The following is a 16,051-nucleotide window of genomic DNA, read 5'->3' on the forward strand; positions in this document are numbered from 1 at the left end:
TTATATACACCTTAGCCAAATACATTTAAACTCAAATCCTGAAATGTAATCAGAGTAAAAATTCCCTGTCTTAGGTCAGTTAGGATCACCACTTTATTTTAAGAATGTGACATGTCAGAATAATAGGAGAGAATGATTTGTTTCAGCTTTTATTTCTTTCATCACATTCCCAGGGGGTCAGAAGTTTACATACACTCAATTAGTATTTGCTAGCATTGCCTTTAAATTGTTTAACTTGGGTCAAACGTTTTGGTTAGCCTTCCACAAGCTTCCCACAATAAGTCGGGTGAATTTTGGCCCATTCCTCCTGACAGAGCTGGTGTAACTGAGTCAGGTTTGTAGGCCTCCTTGCTCGCACACGCTTCGTCAGTTCTGCACACACATTTTCTATAGGATTGAGGTCAGGGCTTTGTGATGGCCACTCCAATACCTTGACTTTGTTGTCCTTAAGCCATTTTGCCACAACTTTGGAAGTATGCTTGGGGTCATTGTCCATTTGGAAGACCCATTTGCGACCAAGCTTTAACTTCCTGACTGATGTCTTGAGATGTTGCTTCAATATATCCACATCATTTTCCTTCCTCATGTTGCCATCTATTTTGAAGTACACCAGTCCCTCCTGCAGCAAAGCACCCCCACAACATGATGCTGCCACCCCCGTGCTTCACGGTTGGGATGGTGTTCTTCAGCTTGCAAGCCTCCCCCTTTTTCCTCCAAACATAACAATGGTCATTATGGCCAAACAGTTCTATTTTTGTTTCATCAGACCAGAGGACATTCCTACAAAAAGTACGATCTTTGTCCCCATGTGCAGCTGCAAAACGTAGTCTGGCTTCTTTATGGCGGATTTGGAGCAGTGGCTTCTTCCTTGCTTAGCGGCCTTTCAGGTTGTCGATATAGGACTCGTTTTACTGTGGATATAGATACAAAAGTATATTTTTCTCCTCCAGCATCTTCACAAGGTCCTTTGCTGTTGTTCTGGGATTGATTTGCACTTTTTGCACCAATGTACGTTCATCTCTAGGAGACAGAACGCGTCTCCTTCCTGAGCAGCATGACGGCTGCGTGGTCCCATGGTATTTATACTTGCGTACTATTGTTTGTACAGATGAATGTGGTACCTTCAGGTATTTGGAAATTGCTCCCAAGTAGGTCTACAATTCTTTTCTGACGTCTTGGCTATTTCTTTTGATTTTCCCATGATGTCAAGCAAAAAGGCACTGAGTTTGAAGGTAGGCCTTAAAATACATCCACAGGTACACCTCCAATTGACTCAAATTATGTGAATTAAAATATCAGAAGCTTCTAAAGCCATGACATCATTTTCTGGAATTTTCCAAGCTGTTTAAGGCACAGTCAACTTAGTGTATGTAAACTTCTGACCCACTGGAATTGTGATACAGTGAATAATAAGTGAAATAAATCTGTCTGTAAACAATTGGTAGAAAAATTACTTGTCATGCACAAAGTAGACGTCCTAACCGACTTGCCAAAACTATAGTTTGTTAACAAGAAATTTGTGGTGGTTGAAAAACGAGTTTTAATGACTCCAATTTAAGTGTATGTAAACTTCTGCCTTCAACTGTAGATCTAAATGATGTTAGTAGAGTTTTTAGGTTATAGATAGTTTATGTACTTAACTAGTTGGCTGGCTAACGATAGTCAAACAAACAGGCTAACATACCTTTCTTGCAGTTTCTCACACGGGTACACTGAGGTGACTCAAGTGAATTGTGTTTCGCGCCACAGGCGCGCGGTGTTTCTTGAGTTGCAGGCTGCCTGCCACAGCTCAAACAGCTAAGTAACCTTCAGAACTGTGTTGAAGCCAGATGATCTATTTACCAAGAAAAGCCGATGTGCTTCACAGAATCGTATTGAAACTATGTTTGGTAGAAATAGGTGTGTTGGCAATGATTCTGTCGTGGCGCAGCGCCACGCTTAAATGAATGCAGAATAAACACGCTCTACTGCTGTACATTGCGATTTTTAAATACTGTTTATATAAAAACACAGCCTGTAGTTATATACTGGATTCTTGACATAGCTCACTAATATATTTACTGCTGTACATATTCTTAGTATATCTGTTGGTGTATGTACACAGATTGCACTTTGATTACTAATAGTTTTATTTGGGTTGTTAACTGGATTGGTCCTGACAGATGTCATTTATTTTCTTTTAGTTTTAGATTTTTTGTTGTGTAATAAATCAAATTGTCAAGGTAAATTTCCATTTTTATTAAAAACCATTAAGAAATGATCTAATTGTTTGACAACCCTGTTTGTAAAATTATATCAATAGTTTCTAGTTTCGAGTGTTGAAAACATTGAGGTCTCAAGGTAGGGTACGCAAAATACAGTATGTAAACTTTGAGCACCATCTCTTGAATGTTTTGGCATTCAGGTCTAAAAATTCCCTTTCTGAGCACTTCTACAATGGGCAAATATGTATTGAAGGATTCGTTCAATCTAAAAGAGGTGATTGTCAAAAAATGATTGAATTCAAATGGATTTATCCTCAATCCAAAGCGGTTCACTGGGTTTTCATACACAATGACTATCAGAACGGATGACATAGGCCAACTACACTCACTGTATAGAACAGGGTCTCCTGGCACATTTCTCTTCCATATTTAGATGTATAAAGAGATTAGATGCACACTTTGAAAGGTTCCTGTCATCACCAGCTTTCTTAATGGAGTGTCTGGGGAGTTGCCAGCGTAGACAGGGGGGGGGGACTTCATGCAAACCTACATTAACGCTAGATGGGCGTAGCCGTGGGAGTAGAGCCCAGCTGGCTGCTGAGCCAAAGACCAGAGGAGTGTCTCAGAATTCTAGAATCTTCCCCAGTAGAACGTCGTCGAATTCAGTACTGCGTCAGTGTCCAAGTCTGGGAGAATTTTTTTGTAAAATAACTTTGCGTTTTTGTCTGTAAAACACAGTAATCAAGAGACACCATTACAGGGCTGGTGTAATCAAATTGAGGCAACTTGCAGGTGGGGGCCTTTCACATTTAATGATACACCAGTAAATCAGATCAAGGAAAATGACAGGAGCTGTGCAGCTGTCCAATATGAGTGTTATAATACAGTAAGTGGTTACAACAGTTCTTAGCTGGAGCAGAAATATTGCTCATAATAATTACGGCATAACATATTGCCGCACTAGGCCTATATGTTTACAGTTACACAATACCCTACTATTGCTTTATACCAATCCTTATGGGACTGAGGGGGAACCCCCAGAAAGCGTGGGGTCTTGCACTGTGTGACCCTGCAGGTGCATACAAATCAGAGCACCGCCATGCAGTGCACAGGCAGGCAGCACAGAGTGTGCCATATACATAGAGCCTATGACTTCTAGAGACAGAGTGAGAGACAGAGTGTACCTACAGCAGCCAATGGCAGACCTCCACAAAGCATGCTGCAGAAACTCAATGCTTGACAGTCAGAGCCCAGGAAGAGCAGCAGCACTACAGTATCTCTGCAGCAGAAGATCAGCTTTGATCAGCGGACTAGGGCCGTGCTCAAACACACTCAGTGACCCCTCTACAGATTGACACAAAATGTAAAAGGAAGGTAGGGGAAAGGAAACAATATTTATTCGAATAGGATTTAAAGGAGAGGCACCACAAGCTGAAATAAAATTATGAAATTGGATGAAACCAGATCAAAAGTATGATGACCAAAGTATGAAAAATTACTGTTGCTTCTAGATTGATGAAGTTAGATCAATCAATACTTGTCCCCTCCCCCATGTCCGAACACTTGGATTCAGGGAGGTGGATTATTAAGGGCATAGGGTCAACCTAACTCATTTTAAAACACCAATGGTAACATGGTATTTTTGACCTAATTTAAAAATGTACTGCCTTGTAACCAACGTCGCTGGGATAACTACTCTATCGGTGCCAAAATTTGACTGTAGGGTGTCTGCAAATATAATTACAAGTTTACACGATTCATGTATGGCAAAGACATGGTGCCTTCAGAAAGTAGTCAGACCAATTGACTTTTTCTACTGTTAGGTTACAGTCTTATTATAAAAATGTATTAAATTGTTTTCCCCCCCCACTCAATCTACACACAATACCACAATGACAAAGCAAATTTTTTATTTATTTTTTTAGCTAAGTTTTCAGTCCCTTTAAATCAGTACTTTGTTGAAGCACCTTTGGCATCGATTATAGCCTCAAGTCTTCTTGCGTATGACGCTACAAGCTTGGCACACCTGTATTTTGGGAGTTTCTCCCATTCTTCTCTGCAGATCCTCTCAAGCTTCATCAGGTTGGATTGGGAGCGTTGCTGCTCAGCTATTTTCAGGTCTCTCCAGAGATGTTTGATCAGGTTCAAGTCTCAGCTATGGCTGGGCTACTCATTCAAAGAATTGTCCCAAAGCTACTCCTGCATTGTCTTGGCTGTGTGCTTAGGTTCGTTGTCCTGTTGGAAGGTGAACCTTTGCCCCAGTCTGAGGTCCTGAGTGCTTTGGAGCAGGTTTTCATCAAGGATCTCCCTGTACTTTGTGCCGTTCATCTTTGCCTCGATTCTGCCTGGTATCCCAGTCCATGCAGCTGAAAAACATCTCCACAGCATGATGCTACCACTACGCATCACCATAGGGATGGTGCCAGGTTTCCTCCAAACGTGACGCTTGGCATTCAGGCCAAAGAGTTCAATCTTGGTTTCATCAGACCAGATAATTTTGTTTCTCATGGTCTGAGAGTCCTTTAGGTGCCTTTTGGCAAACTCTAAGCAGGCTGTCATGTACCTTTACTGAGGAGCGGCTTCTGTCTGGTCACGCTACCATAAAGGCCTGATTGGTGGAGTGCGGTAGAGATGGTTGTCCTTCTGAAAAGTTCTCTCTCCTATTTTCACAGAGAAACTCTGTCAGAGTGACCATCGGGTTCTTGGTCACCTCCCTGACCAAAAACCTTCTCCCCCGATTGCTCAGTTTGGCCGGGACGGCCAGCTCTAGGAAGAGTCTTGGTGGTTGCAAACCTCTATTTAAGAATGGAGGCCACGGTGTTCTTGGGGACCTTCAATGCTGCAGAAATGTTTTGGTACCCTTCCTCAAATCTGTGCCTCGACACAATCCTGTCTCGGAGCTCTACAGACAATTCCGTCGACATCATGGCTTGGTTTTTTGCTCTGATATGCACTATCAACTGTGGGATCTTATATAGACAGGTGTGTGCATTTCCAAATCATGTCCAATCAACTGAATTTACCACAGGTGGACTCACTTTCAAGTCTCATAGCAAATGGTCTGAATACTTATGTAAATAAGGTATGTTTTTTTATTTTGAATATATTTGTAAACATTTCTACAAACCTGTTTTCACTTTGTCATTATGGGGTATTGTGTGTAGATTGCAGAGGAATTATTTTTTTTAAATCCATTTTAGAATGCGGCTTTAACCTAACTAAATATGGAACAAGTCAAGGAGTCTGAATACTTTCCGAAGGCACTTTATATATGTTTCCCCTTTCATCGGTGTCTGGTGTTAGCTAGTTATTGGCTAGCTAGGTCTTCAGCCAGCATGGAACAGAGGGGAAGGGTCATTCAAAACTGACAAAGTTGTCATGTCAGCACAACCAGCAGTGCTGCTGTGATTCACATCACAAGAGACATGCCATACGGGAGATGTATAAAAGACATAATTCATGCAATTTCAATGTTGTTTGAGTTGCTTTGTATATCACCAAATTTGCTTGAGATGATTTTACTTCAACACTGAATCCAAGTTTCTTGACATAGGCGTTTCAAGAGCTGTCAGTCAAGGCGAGCTCATGAATATAAGCTTACCGCCCACAATCCTGTCTTTTCAAACTTCCTGGTAGTTAGCCATAAGAGAAAGAAATGCAAAAAATGTTAGTACTATCACCCACTCATGGGAATCAGAATTAATGTTTGGGACCTTTAAAAAGGTAGACTCGCGAAATGACTGCCACGAGCAGCACCGCAGACATTCAGACGATCGAAATGCAAGACTTCGCTCTCACAACGTATTTGCGCATGTGCACGGCTTCGCGTCACAGCGTGGTAGCCAGGACACAAACAGCGGAGAAGTTGAGCCACACGTTTCAACGCTCTTAGTTGTTGAGGAAATTTAGCCACTATGCTGTTTACTTTCTGCATCTACGTCATATCGCTGAGTCTACCTTTACTGTTAGTACTTTCAAAAACATCAAAAAATCAAACTTGTTTATCATGCTATTGTCATAAATTATGAATTTTAAGATCACATTAAAATGGACAAATCCATACTGTCAAAGCTCACTACATGTCACATGTCGTGATTGGGTCTATATAGACATTTGGTCAGCTTAAGTCATTGTTCTTTAACTGCCATTTCACGAAAGTCAGACTCTTCCCACACGCCAACTAATTTTTCAGCTTCAGAAACATCTGGATTTGCGGTTATACTTCGATATATTCTCCAGACTTGTATAGAGGGAATTGTTGATATGTTGTAAACTTTTGATTCTGATAACAATTGTTGGAAATATGCACCAAAAATGCTGTGTATGTACATCTTTAGTATTTACAGATAGAAAAACAAAAAAGTATATATCCACAATCTGCTCTATACATGTCTGGTCCTGTTTTTTTTTTTTTTTACTACAGCTAAATATTTATGCTGACTTCATTCAGTGTGCAGAAAATTGAGATGTATAAAATTATACAAATGAGGCAACAATATTTCAGAAAATATGTAATACAAAAACAGTGTTATATCGGTGTCCATATTCAACTGGTAAAAGTTAATTGTGAAATGATTGGTTGGTGGGGGGGAGATCACCCTATTAGGGTGTGGTGCCTCGCTTAATGTAGAAATGTCATGTCTGTGTGGGGGACCTGGGTGATAGAGAACACATGAAGAAAAGGAAGATCTCAGCTAGTTTGAATGAACAGGACTCGCATCAGCTTGGCTTTCATACATGTGTGGAAGCAGCACATCTTACTATTGTGCTCAGCTACTCTACCACCCTGATTAGCACGACTCGACAAAATCAAATTAACATTCTAAATGACTGCAAGAACAATCGGTGTCGGAAAAAAAATACTTTCTGGTAACGGTTCTGTCTTTACCCATCAAGCAAAGAAAAACTACTCAGTATGGAGAAAGAAGAGAACAGACGTGACTGAGGTGTGTTGGGGGAGGGGTGTTACCGCCACCATTATGACACCACATTGGAACGTGTTCAGGTCTGTTGAGTGACAAGCCAGGACTGCTGAGCCCGGTGTGGCTGGAGGCAGTGTATAAGTGCACTTCCTGAAAGAATAGGCACCAAGGAGGGGAGCGAGGAAAAGGTAAGAGAGCACAGTCTTTGCAAAGATCCTCACTAAGCAGGCAGCTCCTGTCTGATCTATTTGCACACACACTGGGGCTGGATGACTCGCCTGGGCTGGAGAGAGCGAGAGAGAGAGGGGTTACATAAGAGAGTAGCACACTGCTGCTCCCGTCTCCCCCTGTCCCCTTGGTCCCCATGTCAGGGCGGCTGCATAGGCGCATACCTTCCCGTCTCTGGCTTAAGCCCAGCTGCACTATCCGCCTTACACATTCCTCTGTGCCAAAGGGGGCTCAGGAGGAGTGGCCTGTTCCACAGCAGGCCTGCAGGGGGGGAAATCATCCTGGCTCTGAGTGGCCGGCCCCTCCAGGTGATTGACCTCTTTCAACCTGCGTAACGACATGAGGGGTGGGCGGGGTGTAGGCTAGAGCTGTTAGGGGAGAGTATCCTGTTTCATAGCAGGGCAAAAGAGATCAGACAAGAAACTGCATGGCCCATGTGTAGCACTGCTGATCTTTGATATCAAAATCTAGAAAACTCTCAGGTACTACTACAGCACTTAACAGTGTGCCTTCTCAGCAATACTGCTGTCATGTGGGGGAAAAAAATGGGGGATATGGGGGATATAAAAAGTTAAATGAAACTATGGCATTTAATGCATCTTCCTCTGCATTCATCATCATGGGAAAGTCTTAGCCCATTATATATATATATATATATATAATGGGAAAGTCTTAGCCCATTATATATATATATTTTTTTTTTTTTTTTAAGTCTTAGCCCATATATATATTTTAACAGTCCTTGCATTCTCTTCAAGAGTAGTGATAGGAAGAAAAAAAATCAAGTTACATGTCGGGATATTATTATTGATGCTATATCATATCGTTTTGACAATATTGCAATATTATTTTTGCCATTAGTTGGCTGTACCTACCCATTTTTCCTTCATAGCTTGTTATCCATCTTTTTAAATAGGGCGGCAATTTGTATTATGCACTTTTATTTCCATGACCAATCTAAACTCATCATCATGGCTCTTGTCACTCTGCAACAGAGATATGTGAGCAATATGTTTGGAATATTGAATCTCAAAATCACAGTATCGAATTGTGATACATATAGAATCTCAATACATATCAGCACCTAAGTACAGCTATAATATTGTATGGTCCCTGGCAATTCTCAGCTCTATTCAAGAACCACATCAAAACACTCGTCAAGGAAAGATGGTGGTATGCTACAGGGAAGGCTTCCAGAAGGAATTCAGAAGGCTCCACTCAAAAAGAAGCTTGAAGGATCACTTCAGCATAATTGGGCACTAACAGGCATCAATGATAGGGAGCCCTAATGTGTAGCAACATCCACTGAGGAAAGAGTCATTGCAATCATAGAAATTATAATGGCGCCGGGGGGGGGGAATGTCTGCCGTTTTACAGGCGCCTAACCAACTGTGCTATTTTATGTGCTATTTCGCATTGTTTGTAACTTATTTAATGTTGCTGATACTGTCTCGTTGACCGAAAAGAGCTTCTGGATATCACAACAGCGATTACATACCTCGAACTGGACAAAAATATATATTTAATGAGTTCGACGCGAATTATATAGTGCTGCTCCAAGAACAGGCCCAAATACAGAGGGCGGAGATCGGGGTGCCTTGTGAGAATTCATCAGTGAGTGGGTAACCCACCTCTACCATCCGTTCTATTGGCCAACACGTAATCACTGGAGAGTAAACTGGATGATCTCTGTTTGAGACTATCCTAACCAACAGGACATTCAAAATGGTAATATCTTATGTTTCAGAGTCGTGGCTGAACGACGACACGGATAATATGGAGCTGGCTGGGTTTTCCGTGCATCGGCAGGACAGAACAGCTACGTCTGGTAAGACGAGGGGTGTGGGTTGTGTCCATTTGTCAATAACAGCTGGTGCGCAATGTCTAATTTTAAGAAGGCTTGAGGTTTTGCTCGACAGAGGTAGAGTACCTCATGATAAGCTGTAGACCACACTATTTACCAAGATAGTTTCATATTTTTCGTAGCTGTCTATTTACCACCACAAACCGATGCTAGCACAAGCTATGAGGCCATATGTAAAAAAGAAAATGCTTATCCCGAAGCGGTGCTCCTAGTGGCCGGGGACTTTAATGCAGGCAAACTTAAATCCTCTGTACCTCATTTCTACCAGCATGTTACATGCAACCAGAGGAAAAAATATATACATTTAAAAAATAAACACTCTAGACCACCTATATATACTCCACACACACAGATGCATACAAATAACATCATTTTATCCTCCTGATTCCTGCTTACAAGCAGAAAGTAAAGCAGGAAGTACCTGTGAACCGCTAAATACGGAAGTGGTCAGATGACGAGGACGCTACGTTACAGGACTGTTTTGCTAGCACAGACTGGAATATGTTCCGGGATTCATCCAATGGCATTGAGGAGTAGACCACCTGTCACCGGCTTCATCAATATGTGCATTTACAACGTCGTCCCCACACAGTGACCGTACGTACTTATCCCAACCAAAAGCCATGGATTACAGGCAACATCCGCACCGAGCTAATGGCTAGAGCTGCCGCTTTCAAGGAGTGGGACACTAATCCGGGACACTTATAAGAAATCCCGCTATGCCCTCAGACGAGCCATCAAACAGGCAAAGCATCAATACAGGACTAAGATTGAATCCTACTACACGGATGTGGCAGGGCTTGCAAACTATTACGGACTACAAAGGGAAACCCAGTAAAACATAATAATCAAAACCTATTTATTTCACTTACTTGCTGTGCTGTTTCATTGTTCATTTGTTCAGTCGTTTAATTCTCAACCAGGATTTCATGACATGTCAAGCAGTGAAGTTTCAGCTGTCTGTCTGTCCATGGCCTTTCTTTCTCCGTGCGCACGGTCACTGTGTCTGTTTCCATCTTGTCCAGCTGCGTATGTAACATTTCACGTAAACCCCGTTTTTGTCTGCATCTAAGTACATAGCGTCGAGCATAGTGGCGACGCAGAGAGAGAATGCCACCGAATCGCTTTGTTGAGCAGGCGTTTTAAAGCCATGACAGAGGGTATCACATCTGCTGCAGGCGCAGTGGATGAGCATATATCTCGAGTCAGTTGTTTGAATGGAGCTTGCTAGTGTGTTCATGTTTCCAAGTTCCAAACATGTTCTCATATGCCATTGAAAATGGCAGCAGCGGTATGACAAACCGGCACATTCACGAACATGCAATACGACTTTCCTCAGTACGAAATCCTCAACGACACATTGTGCTGTCAGACTCAGCATGCTCACAGGGCTGATATCGCTGGTCCAAATGTCAGTCATAACGCTAATAGCAGTGACGCAATGTTTATTTTTTTAGCAGTGACGCCATTACTGTGTAACTTTGGTAGAGCAACATCTGAAAAATAGCACACTTGGTAGTGTGTACTAGTGCTCGACCAGTCGGCGGAAGCCAACATCACCCACGACAGAACGGTTAATTGTCAAGGGCAATGAATACCATTATCTTGCCATTAATGGATTTCGCCTTTGAGTTGTGTCGCTGAAATTGTCTTACTCTTTCAAATGACTGCTCGATCCACACAGCAGACATTTTGGGTTAGGTTAGGAACGTTGTTGCAAATGTAGCGCAAAATTTTACGTGGCATCATTACTTCATGTACCTACGTTATATAGGTATGCACGTCAGCTTTGACATCGGTTTTGCACATCGGCGTTAACTTCTTTGGGATAGGGGGCAGCATTTTCACTTTTGGATGAATAGCGTGCCCAGAGTGAACTGCCTCCTACCCAGTCCCAGATGCTAATATATGCATATTATTATTAGTATTGGATAGAAAACACTGACGTTTCTAAAACTGTTTGAATGATGTCTGTGAGTATAACAGAACTCATATGGCAGGCAAAAACCTGAGGAAAAATCCAAACAGGAAGTGGGAAATCTGAGGTTTGTAGTTTTTGAACTCAGCCCCTATAGAATTCACAGTAGGAAATGGGTTATGTTGCACTTCCTAAGGCTTCCACTAGATGTCAACCGTCTTTAGAACGTTGTTTCCGGCTTCTCATGTGAAGGGGGGCCGGATGGAAGCTGTTTGACTAAGGGGTCTGCCAGCAGCCTTGTTCTCAGTCACATGCATTTCACATGAGAGGTATCTCTCATTCCATTGCTTTTCTACAGACAATGGAATTCTCCGGTTGGAACATTATTGAACATTTAAGATAATAACATCCTAAAGATTGATTCTATACTTAGTTTGACAAGTTTCTTCGACCTGTAATATAACTTTTTGAACTTTTTGTCCGACTGGACCTGAACGCGCTTTTGAATTTGTTTACCAAACGCTCTAACAAAAGAAGCTATTTTGACATAAATGGACATTATCGAACAAAACAAACATTTATTGTGGAACTGCAATTCATGGGAGTGCATTCTGATGAAGATCAAAGGTAAGTGAATATTTATAATGCTATTTCAGACTAATGTTGACGGCGCAACATGGCAGATATTTATTTTGGCTGGTTTGGGCTCTGAGCGCCGTTCTCAGATTATGCTTTTTGAAATCTGACACAGCAGTTGCATTAAGGAGAAGTGTATCTAAAGTTCTATGTATACCACTTGAATTTATCAACATTTATAATGAGTATTTCTGTGAATTCATGTGGCTCTCTGCAAAATCATAGCATGTTTTTGAACTACTGAACATAACACACCAATGTAAAATTAGATTTTTGGATATAAATATGCACTTTATCGAACAAATCATACATCTATTGTGTAACATGAAGTCCTATGAGTGTCATCTGATGAAGATCAAAGGTTAGTGATTAATTTTATCTCTATTTGTGATTTTTGTGACTCCTCTCTTTGGCGGGAAAAATGGCAGGGTTTTTCTGTGACTTCGTGGTGACCTAACATAATAGTTTGTGGAGCTTTCGCTGTAAAGCATTTTTGAAATCAGACACTGTGGCTGGATTAACGAGAATTGTATCTTTAAAATGGTGCCTAATACTTGTATGTTTGAGAAATATGATTCATGAGATTTCTATTGTTTTGTATTTGGTGCCCTGCAATTACATTGGCTGTTGGCGGAACCCCAGTCCTAGACAGGTTAAACTAGACATCGGGCCAATGCTGATAAGTTCACCAATATATTGTGCATCCCTAGTTGTTACAGGTTTCAAGCTTATGGGCATGTGGCAGCACTGTGTAGGAGGGAGGTTCCTATGTGTGAGAAGTGTGCAGAAAGACATGAGACAAAGGAATGAGTAGCATTGGGAAAAGAAGCAGTATGTGTTAATTGTTGGGGTGCCCATGGGGCTTCGGATCAGAAATGTCCAGTGCGAGAGAGACAGGTTGAGGTAACCAAGGGTTAGAGTAGTGCAGTGTGTCATATGCTGAGGCAGTGAAGAAAGTAATGGGTCAAGGGGGAGGGATCCTGAGAGGATTTGTGAGAAGTAGATCTGCACCAATATGGAGGGATAAGGCCAATGATATATGCAGTGTTGCCATGTATGCAATTTTCCAACTTAATGACTGACTGTCAGGCAGTGAGAAAGGCTGTTGCTGAGTGAGTGGTGGGGAGGGCCGGAGGGATGTGTATGTTGAGAAAGCACTACAGTTATTGGCTGAGGCACGTGAGCGAGAAAGCAGCTAGCACGTGCACACGTTTTGACAACTTTTTACCAGTTGTAGGTAGGCTATTTAGATTGTCATTATGGAGACAGCTATTTTCAAACCTTTTTCCAAAAAACATTAATACTCTAGAACTGTATCCAGCCACCCCGCATTGCTTTGTGGTTATTGGCCATTGGCCACTGTGGTATATTGGCCATATACCATACCCCCGTGTGCCGTATTACTTAATCATAGTGGTCAAGCGAGTTAAATCCACATCCATTGATGGAAAATGATCTGGCAAGTTAAATAAGGACGACTTATCAGTTCTCATGTCACATATTCAAATTCCTTAATTCAATGTCATAGCTTGCAAAAATTATTTTAAAGAAAACTAAATTTTGCTTCTAATGTCGTTACATGTTACAATGATATTCCTTATTAATTGGCTGGATAACTTACGGAAAATGGTTTATTGTATAGATATGGCAACTCCTCAATTGCTGTGGGGAGAAAATGGGGCTCGTTTTCAAGCCTTTGGTGCAAGTTTTGAGTGGCCATTGTGCTAGAAATGTTAACTTGACCTGGCAACCCTGGATATATGCTTCAGTAAGATTGGCTTTGTTCATAGCAATGGTTATCAACAGTACTGCAGGGATGGAACACAAATCGCATAAAATAGAGGTTGTGGTGGCAGATGCAGAGAAGTATTTGGGTGTACGATATTTGACGTCAGAAGAGTTACCGGGTATGTTGAGTGGTGGTGTCCCGTTCTTTAAACCTGAGGTAGGACTAGACAGATTTAAATAGTGGAGTAAGGTGGTGGGTTTTTAATTCGTGTAGGGTTATAATAGGGGAAACAAACACCGTACTTTTCCCAAGCAAACTATAAGAGGGTTCTATTCCAGTCTACTTGGTGGCAGTAATGCAACATTTCTGGGTGCCGTTAAACCTCATCTAAGTAACTTGTACTTTCCTTGAAAAAATAGTTGGCAAAACTGCAGTCGCTAGCAAAGTAGCTTCAATACTAACGTTAGTTAACTAGGCTACGAAGCCGCTATTTCTAGTGTAACGGCATTACTGTCAAAATAGCTAGCTAGTTCATCAAATAACCAAATTATTTTAGTGAACAAATGGTTAGGTAACCTTAACCATTCCCCATGACACGGTAGTTATTATTGCAATTTGTCAACCGCTATTTTACCACAGATGTTAGCTCACGTTCGTTAGCTGTCATGCTCTCTTGTTAACTAGCGTTAGCTAGTTACAGTAACGTTAACGTTAGTATATCTATTGAAAACTAACAACGAAGTCCGAACAGGACCACCAGCAGAAACAACCAACGGCTTTCAAGATAGCATAGGCTGAATATCACCCATGCCCATGCAAACACTGAATAGTCTAAAACCCAGTAATACACATGTGTATCGCTTGATACCTTTGTTCAGTCAAACCACTAACGTTAAATGACTAACTAGTTAGGAAACCCTATCTTCTCCGCCATTTTGTCCCTACTACGATCTCTTAGTAGCTAGTCCATCTTCAAACCACCTCACCCGCTCATGGAAGCCCCCCGTTAGAGGGAGACAAGCGAATGAGGGGCATACTCCGCATTGACAGTAAATCTTAGCCCTTACCATCGTATCTTTCGGCTTGTTCGGCGAGTTTGGCCTGGTATACTAAGTGTTCTCGATCTGCCATGGTGTTCGAGGTCGGGCTGTCGATGATGTGCGGCCTGAAGGAGAGGCTCGACCGTGGGTCTGTCTCAGACGGCGGTTCCTGGTGGAGCAGCAGCTCAGCGTCCCCACTCTCTAACTACCGGTAGCACTGGTTTAAAGATGGCGTCCAAACTCAATCCGGGAAATTGACGCAATCCATGCCAACACCACATCCCCGCTCTTCACTTTTCTTTCTCACACACTCCCGTGCAAGCTATTGGCCACCAACCCATTTCATCTCATGTATTTATGGTGTGATTATATGTCAACCAAAAATCTATTGAAAGACAATGTGTATGTCAACCAAAAATCGATTGAAATACAACGTGAAACACAAGCCAGTATTAAAAAGATTCAGTTAAATATAATCCACTCGGCATGACCAGACTCCATAAAGTAGTGTGCTTATAATAATGGTGGTTCACACATCAGGGCCACATATTTACATTTTAGTATATGGCTCTGGTTCACAACTCCATATCATTACTTGAGTCAATACCGTTATTAAAATCCTGTGACTCCGGAGTGGCGCAGTGGTCTAAGACACTGCATTTCAGTGTTTGAAGCGTCACTAAAGACACCCTGATTCGATTGCAGGCTGTATCACAACTGGCTGTGATTGGGAGTCCAATAGGACAGTGCACAATTGGTCCAGCGTCGTCCGGGTTTGGCTGGTGTAGGCCGTAACTAAGAATTTGTTCTTAACTGACTTGCCTAGTTAAATAAAGGTTTAATACAAAAATATAAGTGATTGTAACCTCTTCTCACCAGCCATGTGAGCCATGGGTAGTCAATCAGTCTGTCATAATCTCAGGTCGGCTGTATGCATTGTTAGCTTTCAAACTCTAGGTGGCATTCTGCTTTTCCCCTACAGTTCTCAGCCATGACTTCTCCACGACTGCCTCATGTGAACTACAATCCCCCTTTAGAAAAGTTAATAATCATTGCTTGCGATACACCTTTCGCAACATACATCCCTTATCTTTTGCACAGATCCATACAACTATGGGTGCCTCCATCTGATAAAAATATTTTCCCCGAGTTGCACTTACACAAAGGTGTTCGGGGGAGCTTGCTAGATAACTAATTAGCACAGGTGGTCGCCTCGTCTTGTCTGTTTTCCGTAAACAAGCGCTGTAACATGTAGATATGGTGGTGTGGAAACACTAACCTTATCAAGGTGTGTATAAAAAATTGTATCTCACTGATATGAAAGATAAGGTCCTTATGCTTCCAAAACCATACAGCAAGCGATGCATGGTAATGTTCAGACCGAGCGTCTGGGATCTTAAAACTTCTTAGGGATAGCCCCCTCTTCTTTTCTTTTTTTTCGCCTAAATGACATACCCAATCTAACTGCCTGTAGTTCAGGCCCTGAAGCAAGGATATGCATATTCTTGGT

The 16,051-nt window shown here is 41.8% G+C and overlaps 1 protein-coding gene across 1 annotated transcript in view; it reads right to left on the reverse strand.

Annotated features, from left to right (window-relative positions):
• Positions 1–14,859, reverse strand: part of LOC129819918 (14-3-3 protein epsilon-like) — a 35,814-nt gene extending 20,955 nt beyond the window's left edge. Inside the window, exon 1 of the mRNA XM_055876618.1 lies at positions 14,569–14,859. Coding sequence (XP_055732593.1) covers positions 14,569–14,632 — 64 coding nt within the window. The 5' untranslated portion in view covers positions 14,633–14,859. The remainder of the gene's footprint in view (positions 1–14,568) is intronic.
• Between the last annotated feature and the right edge of the window lie 1,192 nt (positions 14,860–16,051).

The sequence above is a fragment of the Salvelinus fontinalis genome, chromosome 2, assembly GCF_029448725.1.
Source record: "Salvelinus fontinalis isolate EN_2023a chromosome 2, ASM2944872v1, whole genome shotgun sequence".
Classification (NCBI taxonomy): Eukaryota; Metazoa; Chordata; class Actinopteri; order Salmoniformes; family Salmonidae; genus Salvelinus; species Salvelinus fontinalis.